Genomic DNA, 13960 nt, shown 5'->3' with positions numbered 1-13960 from the left:
TACTGAGATATGGCACTAAGTGATGGCTTATTGTGAACCTTTCTAAAATAGATATAGGAAAAAGTCCCAAAGGCCCCAGGAGGCAGAGGGAAAGTCCAATTTGGTTTGGTGCTATACTGAGCTCATTTCAAATAGTGTTCACTGTGTCAGGATGTCAGGCGAGATTCACATGTTCATTATTTAAAAAACATTGCTGCACTTATTCCTGAGCACACTCTCTCTTTTAATGAGCATGAAATATCATGTTGTAGCATATTTTCCACATTCGCAGATTTCCACCATTACAACTCATTACATTTTTAATCATCACATTCATTAATTTAATCATCTGCATTTTTTTTTATTATGTATGATGATATGGAATACTTAAGTGACTTTGAGCAACTTGGTCATCCAGTGAATCATAAAGCAGTAATGAGTGATAAAAGAAAAAGAACCAATTGCAAGCAGGAGATGAATCTTTATGGGAAATAGGATACAACGCTGCCAGCAGCAGAACCCTCCTCCTCCTCCTACACACACACACACACACACACACACCACACACACCACACACACCACACACACACACACACACGGGTCAAAGGTCAAGCTGGCTCTCCTTTCCTCTCCAAGCTGGGAGGAACTACTGCCAGGTCAGGAGGGGGTCAGGTTTTGAATGACCTCAGAGGATTTGTGGCTCATAAAGAATGTACTGGTTACTCTGATAACACACAGGAAGTTGTAGAATGTGTGTGCAGAAACAATAATATTCATAGAATATGATCTTGGCTGAGGAATGCAATCACACAAAGATTTAAAGTGCCGGTGCTCCTTTTCTCAGGGTGATTCTGAAGAAACATCCACATTTTCACACTCAATTGAATATAGGATGAAAAGGTGTATAGAAAAGTACATCACTGCTTTTCTTTATGAACTATGACTTTGGATTGAAATCATCAAAACAATTGTTCCTCTCTGACAAGAAAGACAGCATAGAAACATACAAATCCATATTGTGTGGGTGTTACGTCTTCCTAGTGCTGGACTGAAACTGGAGTAAATCAAGCGTCTCATGGGGAAGAGAGTGTGAGAGTGTGTGTGTGTGTCTGGCAGCACTGACAAACACGTCCACCACCTGCAGCTAAAGAAGCTCCAGCTCTTCACACAGCCCCTCCAGAGCTGCACTGACACGTCTGTCTCGTTTCTCCACAACAACAGGCTACAGTTCAAAGGCTCAGTTTTAAACCTGGATTGGGTTATTCTTCCTGCCAAAAGATGACTATGAATGACTGACACCTTTATAAACAATATGACAACCGGCTGCACTGAACACACAGGAGTGAGTTATTTTATTTGCCTTGCACTGGTGCATTGATTCCATCAGACAGGAAGGGGACATTGTGTTTGTGATTGATTGTACAAAAGATACTGAGTACAAACTGACTCACAAAAGAGATGCAAATGATGCAGGTATTGACAATGTGCAGGAATAAACTAGTGTAGCACAATTGGCACAGGTTCCTTCAAACATCTGTGTTGCTCAATGGCGAAACATAACTGTCAGTGAAACCTGCAGAACAGTTTTATATAATTGCCTTGTAGCGGCTGGCCTAATAATAATGATCCCTGTTTAGATTTACTATGTTGACATATTCATAAAGCCAAAGTGCTTGCATCATTGTTAAAAAGACACTCTCAATGTGTCCAGTGAGTCAGTCACAGACGTAAGTGCCAGATAAATATTATCTGGAGTCAATCAAAAATATGATGATGCGTTATCCTCTGACTTTATTAGTCTGTAAAGACTCGTTGCTCCATTAAAGCATCAACTCCCCGTCATCAGTAGCAGACAATATAATATAATATATATACACACACACAAAAGCTGATAGACTAATACACGCACGTGTGTGCATGTTGAATAACAAGCAGTGTGCAGTGTTGATTCCTGCAGCGGAACTGTGTGGTCAGATATAAATGATTAGCGGATTAACTTCCGTGTCCCTGAACTCATCGCTGCTTCCGTGTCGTGTGCAGTAGTTCCCCTCGTCGGACGGTCCACTGCTGCCGCGGGAAAACTCTCAGTACAATGCGCGCGACTCCCGAGGAATTCACGACGCTAATTTCAGGTAAAAACCTTCACAAAACTAAAGTGTATTTGCACCACGCCGGTTGGTTGTGTTCCGTGTTTAGTGGGGGCTGGTGACACAAAGCCAGAGACCGTTTTGTTCAAAAAAAGAGAAAAATGAGGAAGCTCAGACTCAGTATGGACCTCTACGTTTTTAGTCAGCCAACTTGTCAACACACCACAGAACTGTGGCCTTTTCGTTCATGCTGATGAGTTTCAAACAATTCAAACAAATATTTGTCTGCAAAAAGAAAACTTCACAATCAGTAAGCAGTGACGGATTGTATGAATGTTTTACCTGGTGTGTTTTTCTGTTGTTGTTGTTGTTGCTTTCAGATCTGGAATATTTCCTCTGTGATGGACTAAAAGGGGAAAATCTAAGCAAGAAGGCCAAAGAGAAGAGGGATGCCTTTATCAAGCGGATTAAAGAGGTCAAGTTGTGGTAGGTTGTCTATCTGCATCAGAAATTGGGTTTAAAGATCCGAATGCAAAACATGAAAGTTGTTAACGGACATTTACTGTTTCTCCAACAGTTTCCCACAAGATTTCAAGGACAAAAGTGAGTGTTTGTCTTGCACTTTACTTATTATAGTGGTTCCCAACTTGGAGAGGTCACAGCGTGACTTTAAGGAGTCACAAAAAGAGGGGAGAAACCCTTTGAAACGTTTAATCTAATATTTAAAGACATTTCTCTATAATTTGCTGGTAAAGTCCTGTATTTTGCTTTAAACACTGTCTGAAAAGATATCACTCTTCCATTAAAACGCTCACGCCTCATAGAATCGCACAACAGGTCGGGACCCACTATGTTACAATATAAACTGTACCGTAACTACATTTTACTGCACTTTTTTTGTGTACTCCAGGCGGAGATGACTCCGATGATGACGAGGAAGTTGACAGCAACAACGACGGAGGGTCGCTGCAGTCGGAGCGCACAGACAAGGATGAGGAGACGTTTGACGGTAAACATCAAGCACTTAGCAAGACGTCCGAAAGTTGACTTGCTAACAAGCTTTGGATTCAATTATTAAAATTGCACCGCCGCATGAAAATATCCAAATCTTTGGGTCTGCTCCTGGGAGAAAGTGACTTTGAGTGGCACAATGAGGGAGGCATTCCAACTGTAACTTGGCAACATACTTGGGAAGCAATTTGGGGGGCACAACTGCTACTCCCACCACCTCTTTCACCCCAGCGCTTTGACAGCTCGAGCGTGCTTTATTGCTCTCAGCCGCGATCTGGGGACTGAACATTACTGCCATGGTCGTTAGTTTGAGAAAAAACATGCCTCGATATACAGTAGCTTTAACCTTGTATGCACCATCGTGGAAATATACAAGATTTTGGTGTTTACTTGGATAACTAGTGTATCAGGGAAATCCTTGTGAAGTGGCTATTAGGGGTCTGGAGTTTATGGGCGGCAAGCAGCTGCCAGTTTTATGGCTGCTCTTTCACACAAAGCAACTCTGACACAGCAGTTGAACATTTGCATTAAAGTTGCACGCTGCAAGAGGAATGTCCTCCAGTGAGAAGCAACATATTGCTCAGTGAAGCTTCCATAGCTTTTACTACTTATTTAAACATCAGTGGCACATCTACCTGATCAACTAACTACAGGGCGTTAGTCTGAAACCCGTCTGTTTGCGTTTAACATTTTAAAAACAAGTTACATTTTCACTTTTATGGATTGAAAACACTTCTCTTCACCAGGTGCTCAACAGTCCCCACCTGTGGCGGCTCAGGACCTGACGTCCGTCTTTAAAGCAGGATACCTTGAGAAGCGCAGAAAGGGTGGGTGCCTTTATGATTACAGTAGATACTTACAATGATGTTACACACTTAAATCTATAACATGAAAAAAGATTGATGTTTTGCTTTCACTTTCAAGAACAAAAAGCAGGATATTAATGGTGTAAAGACCAAAATAGGATATAACATGATCTAACAACCAGAATCCCTTTGGTATTTTCACATTTCTTACAATACACAGCTCTGATTTCCTCTAAATAAACTAGAAAATGTTGAGATTATTGTTGATTTTGTCTCCTCAGATCACAGTTTTTTTGGCACAGAGTGGCAGAAGAGATGGTGCGCTCTAAGTCATCATACCTTCTACTATTATGGCAATGAAAAAGGTGCCTCCATTTATATTTGTTCTTCCATTATGAGTCACAGCATACTGTTTGAGAACATTTAAGGGGATGGACATTTGACATTCTGCTTTTGAAGGTGACATTGCAGTTGTTGTACCTGAACCGCTAATGATGTTTTATTTTCCTGTAACCAGACAAGCAGCAGAAGGGCGAGTTCAGCATCGATGGCTACACCGTCAAAATGAACAGCACCTTACGGAAAGACGCCAAGAAAGACTGTTGCTTTGAAATAACGGCTCCAGACAAGCGAGTCTATCAGGTGCGCTCATCTCTTGGTGATAGTTTGACTGCTGTTCTAAGTGTGCTTTCTAATTCGAACAAAATGTGGAGGTGTGCCTTGTATGAAACCCGGCATGCGCATACATGAACTTTATTAAAGCGTTATTTAAAAAAAAAAAAAAAACACCCATTCATTCATTTGACACTGCTGCCTTTGCAATGGCTCAAGCGGACATGCATATTTAAAAAGTCTAAATGAGTGTTTCTAACATTCGGGCTCTTCCATGCGGAACATTTTACTATGCATAAATGCAGTATTATTTGTTTATGTTAATTAATATATGTGGAACTGCATATTGCACTGACTGCAGTTTTCATTTCTGTTCTCTTTCATCATAGTTCTGTGCGTCATCGCCGACGGAGGCGGCGGAATGGGTGAAATGGATCGACTTTGTCTTGAGAGGTTTGAACTGTTTCAATCATTTCAGAAATGGAAAAATTAGTTTCTTCATGAATTAAAATAACAAAAATAATCACTCACTATTTCCATCAAGTACGCTGTGTGTGTGTGTGTGTGTGTGTGTGTGTGTGTGTGTGTGTGTGTGTGTGTGTGTGTGTGTGTGTGTGTGTGTGTGTGTGTGTGTGTGTGTGTGTGTGTGTGTGTGTGTGTGTGTGTGTGTGTACAAGTCAAGAGTTTTTGTCGAATGTAATTTTCTTGTTTGTAGATATGACAGGCATCATCCCAGAAGATGATGAGGAGGATCAGGAAGTGTACGACGATGTCGGACCCATAGAAGATCTACCTGAGCCTGAGCTGATCGATGAAGACATCTATGAAGTACTCCCAGGTCTCACTTTCATGTTGTTTTAATAGTGTTATTTAAACGGTTTATTTTATGCTATTGCATCCTCCTCTGTGACAGGCAATCCTAAACTCTTAAATCGAAGCACACACTCATCCTTAAATACATTGTCTCGTTTCTCCAGAGGATGACGCGCCAACTCCAGCAAAGCCTCCACCCAAGGTGGAGCCAGCCAGCAAACCTGCTTCTCCTGCTTCAGGTACAAAGCACATATGTTTGTGTTTGCTCTCCACAGATTGAGTGAAATGTTTAGTTTGTGGATTAGAGTGTCGTAACTTTCACCACATACACTCAACTGTGGATTCGTGATCAACAAATTAACACTCCGTCTCTTACAATTCAACCTTCTAAGCTGCTGTTAGGAAGAAGTGACATTTAAAGAGGAAGTTTCTGTGAACGTGAAAGTTAACACAATGCTGGAAATAACTGTCGGCCAAGTTGGTCAACTTCCTTTTCCAATAAGTGACGTATTAAAGTTGTGTAAGTGCAAAAATGCCATTCCATCTATCTCTATCTTTATCTATTTAAACTTTCCCACAACATTAATGCATCCAGAGGGTTACCAAGAAACAGGAAATGTTCTCAAATCAGATCAATAAATAGGCGGAGAGCTGGAAACATTAACGACCAATAACCTAGCTGTGCTATCCTACTTCAACGTTATATTCTCGTTTGCAGTATTTCAATTAGTAAAACCAAAAAATACTTTATTTCACAATAACAAACAACCTGTGGCTTCACCATGAAGCTGCAACTATAATGATGTTTTTGTCATTATCAATAAGTACATTTAGCTATGAAATGTCAACGGTAACCTCCTTGAATGAGTTGTTCTGTCTGAACAACTGTCCCAACTCCAAAGAGATTCTGTTTAATTCATGTCATACCGAGAAAAGCTGTAAATCCTCACAACAGAACGGCAATATGATTTTGCACAAAAAATGTCTTGATGAATTGTTTGCAGATTCATTTTCTGTCAATCAACTAATCTCCTTTACAATGTCACAGCAGAAAAATCCAGACACGTACAGAGTCTACAATTGATTTGTGTTTTCAGAGGTGTTCCTGGAATGTTTGAGGCTATTTAATGAAAGCTGGGACACAGTCTTGAGCTATGGGACACACGCGCATTGTAACTAGAGATGAGCTGTTGGAGGGGTACGCTTGAATGGATGGCGGCAATATAACGTTTTAAAAAACAACAACATTTGTTTATGGTCTTATATGTACCATCTTTTAAATCATCCTTAAAGTAGGCTGCTGTGAAGCACTCCTTGATGAATTCATCCTCATGTTCCATAATCGTGTGCCAGCTAGTGAGCCTTTCTGCAAGTGTAGACCAGATTTGACTACATGCATGTGTTTTAGCCCAATGAAATGAATTATGAAGCCTTGACATCTCCTCTTTTGACCTTGCTTAGAGATTTTTTGTTCAAAGTTTTTGTAGTCTGCAAACTTACTGTTTTAAATGTACTTCATTTTGTGATCATACTCAAATCCTATATGAACTTGGCATAGAGCTACTGTCTGCCTCCACTTCTATTTTAGGCTCTCCACTGCCTCCTGTTGGTTTTACCGCACACAAACAATCACCGCAAGTGTCTGTATTGGTGTCCCCCTCAGTATAAAATAAAGCACCTAATCTGTTATTCCCCTTTTCCATGCAGTTGATAAAACCACAGACTACCCCAACTTCTACCAGGGCTTATGGGACTGTGCAGGGGACCACCCAGATGAGTTGTCCTTCAAGCGTGGAGATTCCATCTACATACTGAGCAAGGTATGTCCAGGGGGTAAAACATTGATTGGTGCCATAATGAGGCGTAACCAGGATGAGCTCTAACCCAACTGTGATGCAAAAGTTCTGAGATGGCGTTTGTAGTCGGAGTGGTTCCACTGGCCTCAGACCACCTAAAGTGAGTTATTTCTACGCCCTCAGAGGAACCAACTGTTCATATCCTTTACTGGCAGCACCTGGCCCACCGCCTGGAGGTGGGCCGCTGATGGTGAGAGGCAGACCGCGCGAGGGTCTCTCTCTCTCTGGCACAGTGACGGGGATTAGTTGTGTCACAACGGAAACTGTTTTAGTGCTGCTGGCGGAGGCCGAGCTTAGCTGGCACACAGCGCCATTCCATCACTTCCATCTGCACTGTTTCAGCACGCTGCTGCCGCGGCCATGCCAGGCGGTGAGCAGCCTGCAGCCCACACACCTCTCAGACGTCTCTCTCACCTCGCCAAATAGGAATGTGTGTTCTCAGGAAACCCAGGCTCAGTCCGCCACTCTGATTCAGAGCAGGTGAGGACGTGTAGTGGACGCACAGTTTCCGAGGCTTGTCCGCTGGCTGCGGGTGCCAGGTATTGAGAACTGAGGGGCTGTTCTTTACCTTTTTTTTTTATTATGTAACTGAACAGGAGTCCTTTTGTGCTTCACTGGTTCAGGTGGAACTGGAATTTGATTTTGATGTGATATATTTAACCAGCTTGTTTTGTAACATTGCACTGCAAATAAGTCAATGAATTTTTATATTTTACATTTAAAAAAAGAGTGAAACACCATCTAAACTGGCTATATTTCCTGTCTGGTTTGTTTTCTATAAAGTCAACTTAGATGAGCTGTTGTCAGTTGGCCAGGTCCTTTGTCAAATTCAAGTCTGCCATCTAGTGGTATATAAACGCCATGAAGATTTAAAAAATCGCGACTGAGCTCCAATAATCATTTTTATATAACAGAATCATAATTTTGACCAATGATTTAAAATGTAGCATGGGATGTCGGCTGTAAGAACAAGATTTTTTCATCATTCATTACTTATTTATTCTTGTGATTTGTCAATTAAATGCTTGATCTATAAAATGTCAGAAAGAATTGGAAAATACCCACCCACCAACATTTGCCAGATCTTCTAAAAAATCGGCACACCAACTGTACAAAATTGAAGGTGAACAATCACCTTTGTTTGACAAGTGACTTGAGCAAACATAATGGATGATCAAAATTGTTACTCTTTTGTTGACCAGTGACTTGTTTCATTGTTTCAGCACTAATTGCAGGAAACCAAATGCACAAAGCAGACAGACACCATCAATACTCATCGGGCCAAATGCCTGTTTATGACTCCTTCTGCGTGTGTGGAAAAGGACCAAGAATCAAGTTGCCTTTTCACTCAGACTGGGAGTGCCATTAGCTGAAACCTTGGTGTTGGGGGTTGTGGCCTGCTGCGAGGGCAATGACCATAAAACCTGTCTGGACTGCAGCAGCCAGCTGCAGCTAAAGGGACAGTCGACTCCTTCCCAGCCCCCCCTCCCCTCCAGTCGCGCCCCCATTCTCCTTTCCCCCTTCTGCCCCCGGGGTCCCTCCCCCATTCCAGAGGCCAGCAATAGCTGTAGTGTTACAGCTGCGGGACCCCCCAGTCGGGGACCTGGGTGTTGACTATAAGGCCTTACTGGGAGTGAGGGAGAGCGTGTTGTCCGACTATGCCGCTCCACCCCCCTCGTCCCTCCCAAGTCACAGCACATAAAACAAATCAAGACATATAACGTCTCACTTAAAGGAAGCGGCTCGATGGGTTGATAAGAAGTAAACGCCGTCCAAACATGTGTCTGCCGTTGTTATCGCGCCTGCACATCTTTTCACCTCACTTATTGTAGAGTTTGCGTTTGTAAAATGATGCGTCAGCCGTAGAGTGTTTAGTTTGGCACCGTAATTACATTATGGGATGGTCCAGTGTTGTATTAATGTGTGCTTTGTCACAGTGTGTGGTATCATTAGTCTTCCACAGCTCCGTACATTTGTTCCCATGCTGTGTGCCGCACTCACTCGAGCACAACTTATTTGTCAGGCAGAACTACACAATGAGGTGTTGCGTCTTTTCAAAGGCTAACTGCAGGAAGTCATAACGTGCACTGACACCCTCGGCCTCTTACACACACACACACACACGCGCACTCACACACACACACACACACACACACACACCTCATGTCAATCTGCTATAGTATTCCTCAGGGGCTTGTGAAATGTAATTTTAATCATGAGACGCATTCATTATTTGTTTCTTGTGATGTGTGATTTGCCATTTAATAATTTAGATCTACTAAATTACTTTTTTACTGTATTCATGTCCTGTGAATAAATATTTGACATGGACAGTAAGTCAAGTGCCTTTTTATCTGGCGTGATGAATGGGGCCATCTCCAGACAACGGTCAGTGCTATAGCCATAACTATTTTTATTGTAATGTTCTGGTGTCTAATACTACCATAAGATCACTTACATCCATTAGTCTCTCCTGGGGATAACCGGACACAGATGTGGTCCCTCCTCGCCCCTGAGTTTTGGCATAGATTTGAAACACTGTGCAGGTTCCTCTTCCGTCAACCTTGTTAGTACACGAGCCCCAGTGTTGATTCATGGGAAGACTTTGATGTGAGGTCAGGCTCTTGGCCAGAGAGACAGAGAGAGAGAGGGAGAGAGGGGTATTCTCTTCTGTCAGATCTCATCTCGCAGTGCCCCCCCCCTCACATTTCAGCATGCTGACAGCCATTTGGAGCCATTACTTGTCGTGCTTTGACAGATTTACGCGTGATGCGCTCTATGCACACTGGATGTGTGTGCAGTCTCAAAAGTGACGGTGGAGAGGCGGGACCGAGGGAACAGGAGATGTGAAGTTGTTGATGCTTTTGGAGGTGGGATAGAAAAATAAACAAAGCATATTTTAGTAAATGGGTAACTGGTTATGCTGTTAAGGAAAGTATTTGCAGCCAATGACGGACAATAGTGGTGAGCTTGCGGGGAACGAGAGCAGGGAGAGATGGGGAATGACGCCTATACGCCTCCAGGGAGCCATATCCTTGCTATGAATCTTGTATCTGTTGAACATACTTTCAGTCTCAATGCCCCCAAAGTAACATGGCTGCTCGATGTACCTTTTCCATCAGACATTTCATAATTGTAAGATGAACCCTTTAGTTCTGTGATACTTATTTTATTAAAGCCAAAAAAATGTTTGCTGCTCAGTGACGACTACATGAATTCAAAGGATGGCTGCTCCCTCGGAGTCGATTGAATCAACTGATCGATTACGGTATAAGATCGTACAGGAATAAGTCAACTAAGAGTGTCTTCAGTTGAAGACAGCCTTCATTAACAATGAGATGTGGACTCGCTCTTATCTTCTGATCATCACTCTGTCCCGTTTCAGGAGTACCAGAGCTTTGGCTGGTGGGTCGGGGAGAAGAATGGATCCGTGGGAATCGTCCCCAAAGACTTCCTGATGGAGCTTTACATGCTATAGGTACTCCTCATGTACGTTGCTCAGACATCATGACTGCAGTGAGCAAGGCTCTTACACTGGTTTGAGGATCAAAATGTACTTTATTGTAACTGGTACCGTGTCATGTCCTGGATCATTCCCTCCCATATCAACTGTACGAGACAAAGATTTTCTATATGACTAAAAATACATATTTAAGAGTATTTTCCTACATTATCTGCATGTTGCACCGCTGGTTTATATTTATTTCCTTTCCAAGATATTTTTTCACATTATTTCATGCATTGCTTTTTGTAAATTTGATATTTGCAAACGGTGAGATTATTAAAGATTGAAACACATCTCTTGTTTCAGAGCGTTTTTACAATGTATTATTTAACCTGCGACTTAAGCCACAAGGTGGCAATATAGTCCTCTTAAAGGTCAGAGATTACTACCTCTGGAGCAGAGATGCTCAAAGAAGAAACGCCATACACAAGTTTTTTTTTTCTTCTTTTGTTACCTCAGGACACAAGTTTTGAAATTATGTTTGCAGACTGAATTAACATTAACAATGGACAAGAGACGGGAAGAACGATAACAGCAGAAATTAATTTTTTGAAACAATGCAACAGAGATTCGTCAAAGTATTTTCTGGGGGAAATAAACTATTGACATGCGTAGGCATAAGGAATAAGTGCATTTATCACCAACAGAATCACAATATTTCTCCGCAGCATCCGGCTGTCAACATCAAATGCTGCGTGCATACCAAACATATGTACATAGCTTCCTGGATAAATGAAAAAATAATATTCCTTTTTAAAAATGTGTTTATTCATCTGGTCAGCACTTTTGTTCCAAGCTTCAAAAGGACAGTTTTTTTTTATGACACCTGAGAGACCTCGCTGGGCAGAGGATCACAGCGAGCAGATGGTTGGCTGTGCTGCTTGTACACTAATAAGACAGCCACCCACACAGATAGCAGGGACGCTTATCGCCCTCTGAGGGGCTGTTCGACAGCAGGCGAGGTGCGTGAGCTCGGCAAACTCCTCCGAGGTTACATACATACTGTACATATCTTTTTACAGCCTCGTCACTGAAATATTAAAGTTTTACAACAAATTGATCTGTCAGGGTGATCCGCTCCTTTTTTGGGGTTTTCTTTAAACAAAAGGGGCCTTATCAAGGTTTTCTCAAGGTTGCAAGAAAATGAGAAGGAAAATGTGTTCATTAACCGATAATTCACCGTATCTTTCTCTCCTTCTTCCCACTATTTTTTTTCTTGCTCGTGTCTCTCCGTTTTGTTCCTGTTGAGTGATGAGCTCGTCCTCTGTCCGCTGGGTGACATTCAAAGCCAACATAAATCCTGCTCTTTACGGTACAGTGCAGCGATAAAGCCTCTCTGCTAATTGGAGATGTAATGAATTACCATAATTAGTTATTGAATATACTACATTGAATATAGAGAGGAAATGCTTCGTTTTAGGGATGTAGCGAAACAGTGATATTTAGAGTGGAAATCAGACCAAAAAAGACTGGCTGATTGTGTTGTTCAATCATTTAGGCAGATTATGTAACCCTTAAAACATGTTTTCAGTGCTGAAGTTGAGTTGCTGATTTAATACATAGACGCAACTATTTATTTACTGCTGACGTGGCTTGGTATTTCCCCCGAAGAGTCCTCCTTTTAATGTTCGGCTATGGGTTAGGTTGCCAAAGGCAAGTAAGGCTAAATATTGCCTCTAATATTTTATGTGCCAATAAAGGATTTCCTTAATGGATGTCAACTACACCCCCATCCCCCTCCGTTAGATTTGGACAGCCATATCTGCAAAATATACAGGTTCTTTTATTGCAATTTAACATCAAGATATAACGTTTCATAGATAAATGCCATCATGTAATTAATCTAGTGAGCACTAAATTACACTAATGATGCCAGAATATCTCTAATTAATACAAGCAACCATAAAGATACACTTTTACCGGTCAAATATATATAGATTGAGCTGCTGAGTAATAATAAATAAAATATGATTTGCTGAGAAAGATGATGGAAATATAAAACAAAATTTCCCTTCAGGACAGAATACATTCATAGTCATTTTTTACAGACAATTTAGACCTAATGTATGCTTATTATTACACAGACAACTGTAATCTATATTTCAAATAAGCAATATTGCTATACCTCTGTTAATATGCCTTGTGGATAAACAACTCAGGACATTATTGGTACACTAATACGCCCTTACTCACACTGATAGCTGCTCATCCTTGAGTATTATCATCACCATTTCATACCGTCACCCCTGGGGTTGGTGAGAAGGCTAAAGACTTGATCTATACCACTTTAGAGAGGTAATCTTGATCAAGCTGTCAGCTGTTTCTGCTGCTCTTTAACCGGGTCATTCAGCCGTAGATCACACCACAGCTTCATGTAGAGTTTCTGTCAGGAATAACACTGCCTTATTTATGTGGTATCCACTGGCATTTTGCAGGAAATGTATTACCTCTCCAACTTGCCCTCTGTCAGCATTCCATTAAAGCCACCCTCCCTCCCTCTAAATCTTAAAATCTGATATGGACACTTTTTAAATGCAAGTCACTCTTAATTGAGGTCAGTTTCTGTTAGCATAACTCACGGCAGCTGACAAATTAAGGTTTCCTCAGCTGGCTTTTGACATTGTGAGAAGAAGAAATGATGTATTTAAAGTGAAAGCTAACGAACATCATGACAGGCTGCTCTGAAAATTCATATTTCTGGAATTTGAGGCTTAGATTTTTCTGCCTTTTACAGATTTTTCAATATATAATGTGTAATATTACGAGCTGAAAACCAGGGTTAGTGGCAGGCCAGTAAATATGGGTCCAGACAGGTCATTTATTACAACCACCACACCCACCTCTCTCACATGTTAGTGTCTGCTCTTCCTTCTTGTTAATTGACCTCTGCAAGTTGCAGACGGTGAAGTCTCTGGAGCTGGATGGGAGACACAAGAGGCTCCAATTCCAGTTTCTGGCCTCGAAAAACATTCCCATCCCCCAACAAGATGATACGTTAAACCAGTGGCGGACCGTGGAAATGGTCACTACGCCAGCTGTTTAGTTTAACAGCTGATTGCGGCGCACCCCAGCACCCCACTATGATTCTATTTAGGCCAGCAGAGAAGGCTTAGCGGGCCCTGATGACCCGTCACTGCGTTAAACACCATCATGTCACAGCCAATGCTTTAAATTGGAGAAACTGTTGTCGCCTCTCTCACTTACTGGATGCGTCACTGCTACAAACACGTCTCATGTCCCAGAGTGTGGTGTCGGCTGTCACAGGCCGGGTAGAGCTATGTGCTGACATGT

At 41.8% G+C, this 13960-nt stretch overlaps 1 protein-coding gene across 1 annotated transcript; it reads left to right on the top strand.

Moving 5' to 3' along the window:
- Positions 1–2027: 2027 nt before the first annotated feature.
- Positions 2028–10898, top strand: skap2 (src kinase associated phosphoprotein 2). Its single transcript, XM_068570388.1, has 12 exons — positions 2028–2111; positions 2447–2552; positions 2644–2669; positions 2977–3075; positions 3824–3904; positions 4165–4248; positions 4401–4525; positions 4885–4948; positions 5211–5333; positions 5473–5547; positions 7016–7128; positions 10550–10898. The coding sequence occupies exons 1-12, from the start codon at positions 2072–2074 to the stop codon at positions 10640–10642; spliced, it is 1029 nt and encodes a 342-aa protein (XP_068426489.1). The 5' UTR covers positions 2028–2071; the 3' UTR covers positions 10643–10898.
- The last annotated feature ends 3062 nt before the right edge of the window (positions 10899–13960 follow it).

The sequence above is a fragment of the Clinocottus analis genome, unplaced genomic scaffold (assembly GCF_023055335.1).
Source record: "Clinocottus analis isolate CAN_PGR_092001 unplaced genomic scaffold, fCliAna1.0.p SCAF_9, whole genome shotgun sequence".
Classification (NCBI taxonomy): domain Eukaryota; kingdom Metazoa; phylum Chordata; class Actinopteri; order Perciformes; family Cottidae; genus Clinocottus; species Clinocottus analis.
This window is presented reverse-complemented; position numbering and strand designations above follow the sequence as displayed.

Bases quoted from the DNA above. Each gene is read 5' to 3' on its own strand.
- skap2 (XM_068570388.1), top strand. From the start codon at position 2,072: ATGCGCGCGACTCCCGAGGAATTCACGACGCTAATTTCAG. The intron at 3,076-3,823 runs GTAAACATCAAG...TCTCTTCACCAG, and splicing joins GGATGAGGAGACGTTTGACG to GTGCTCAACAGTCCCCACCT. The intron at 3,905-4,164 runs GTGGGTGCCTTT...TTGTCTCCTCAG, and splicing joins CCTTGAGAAGCGCAGAAAGG to ATCACAGTTTTTTTGGCACA.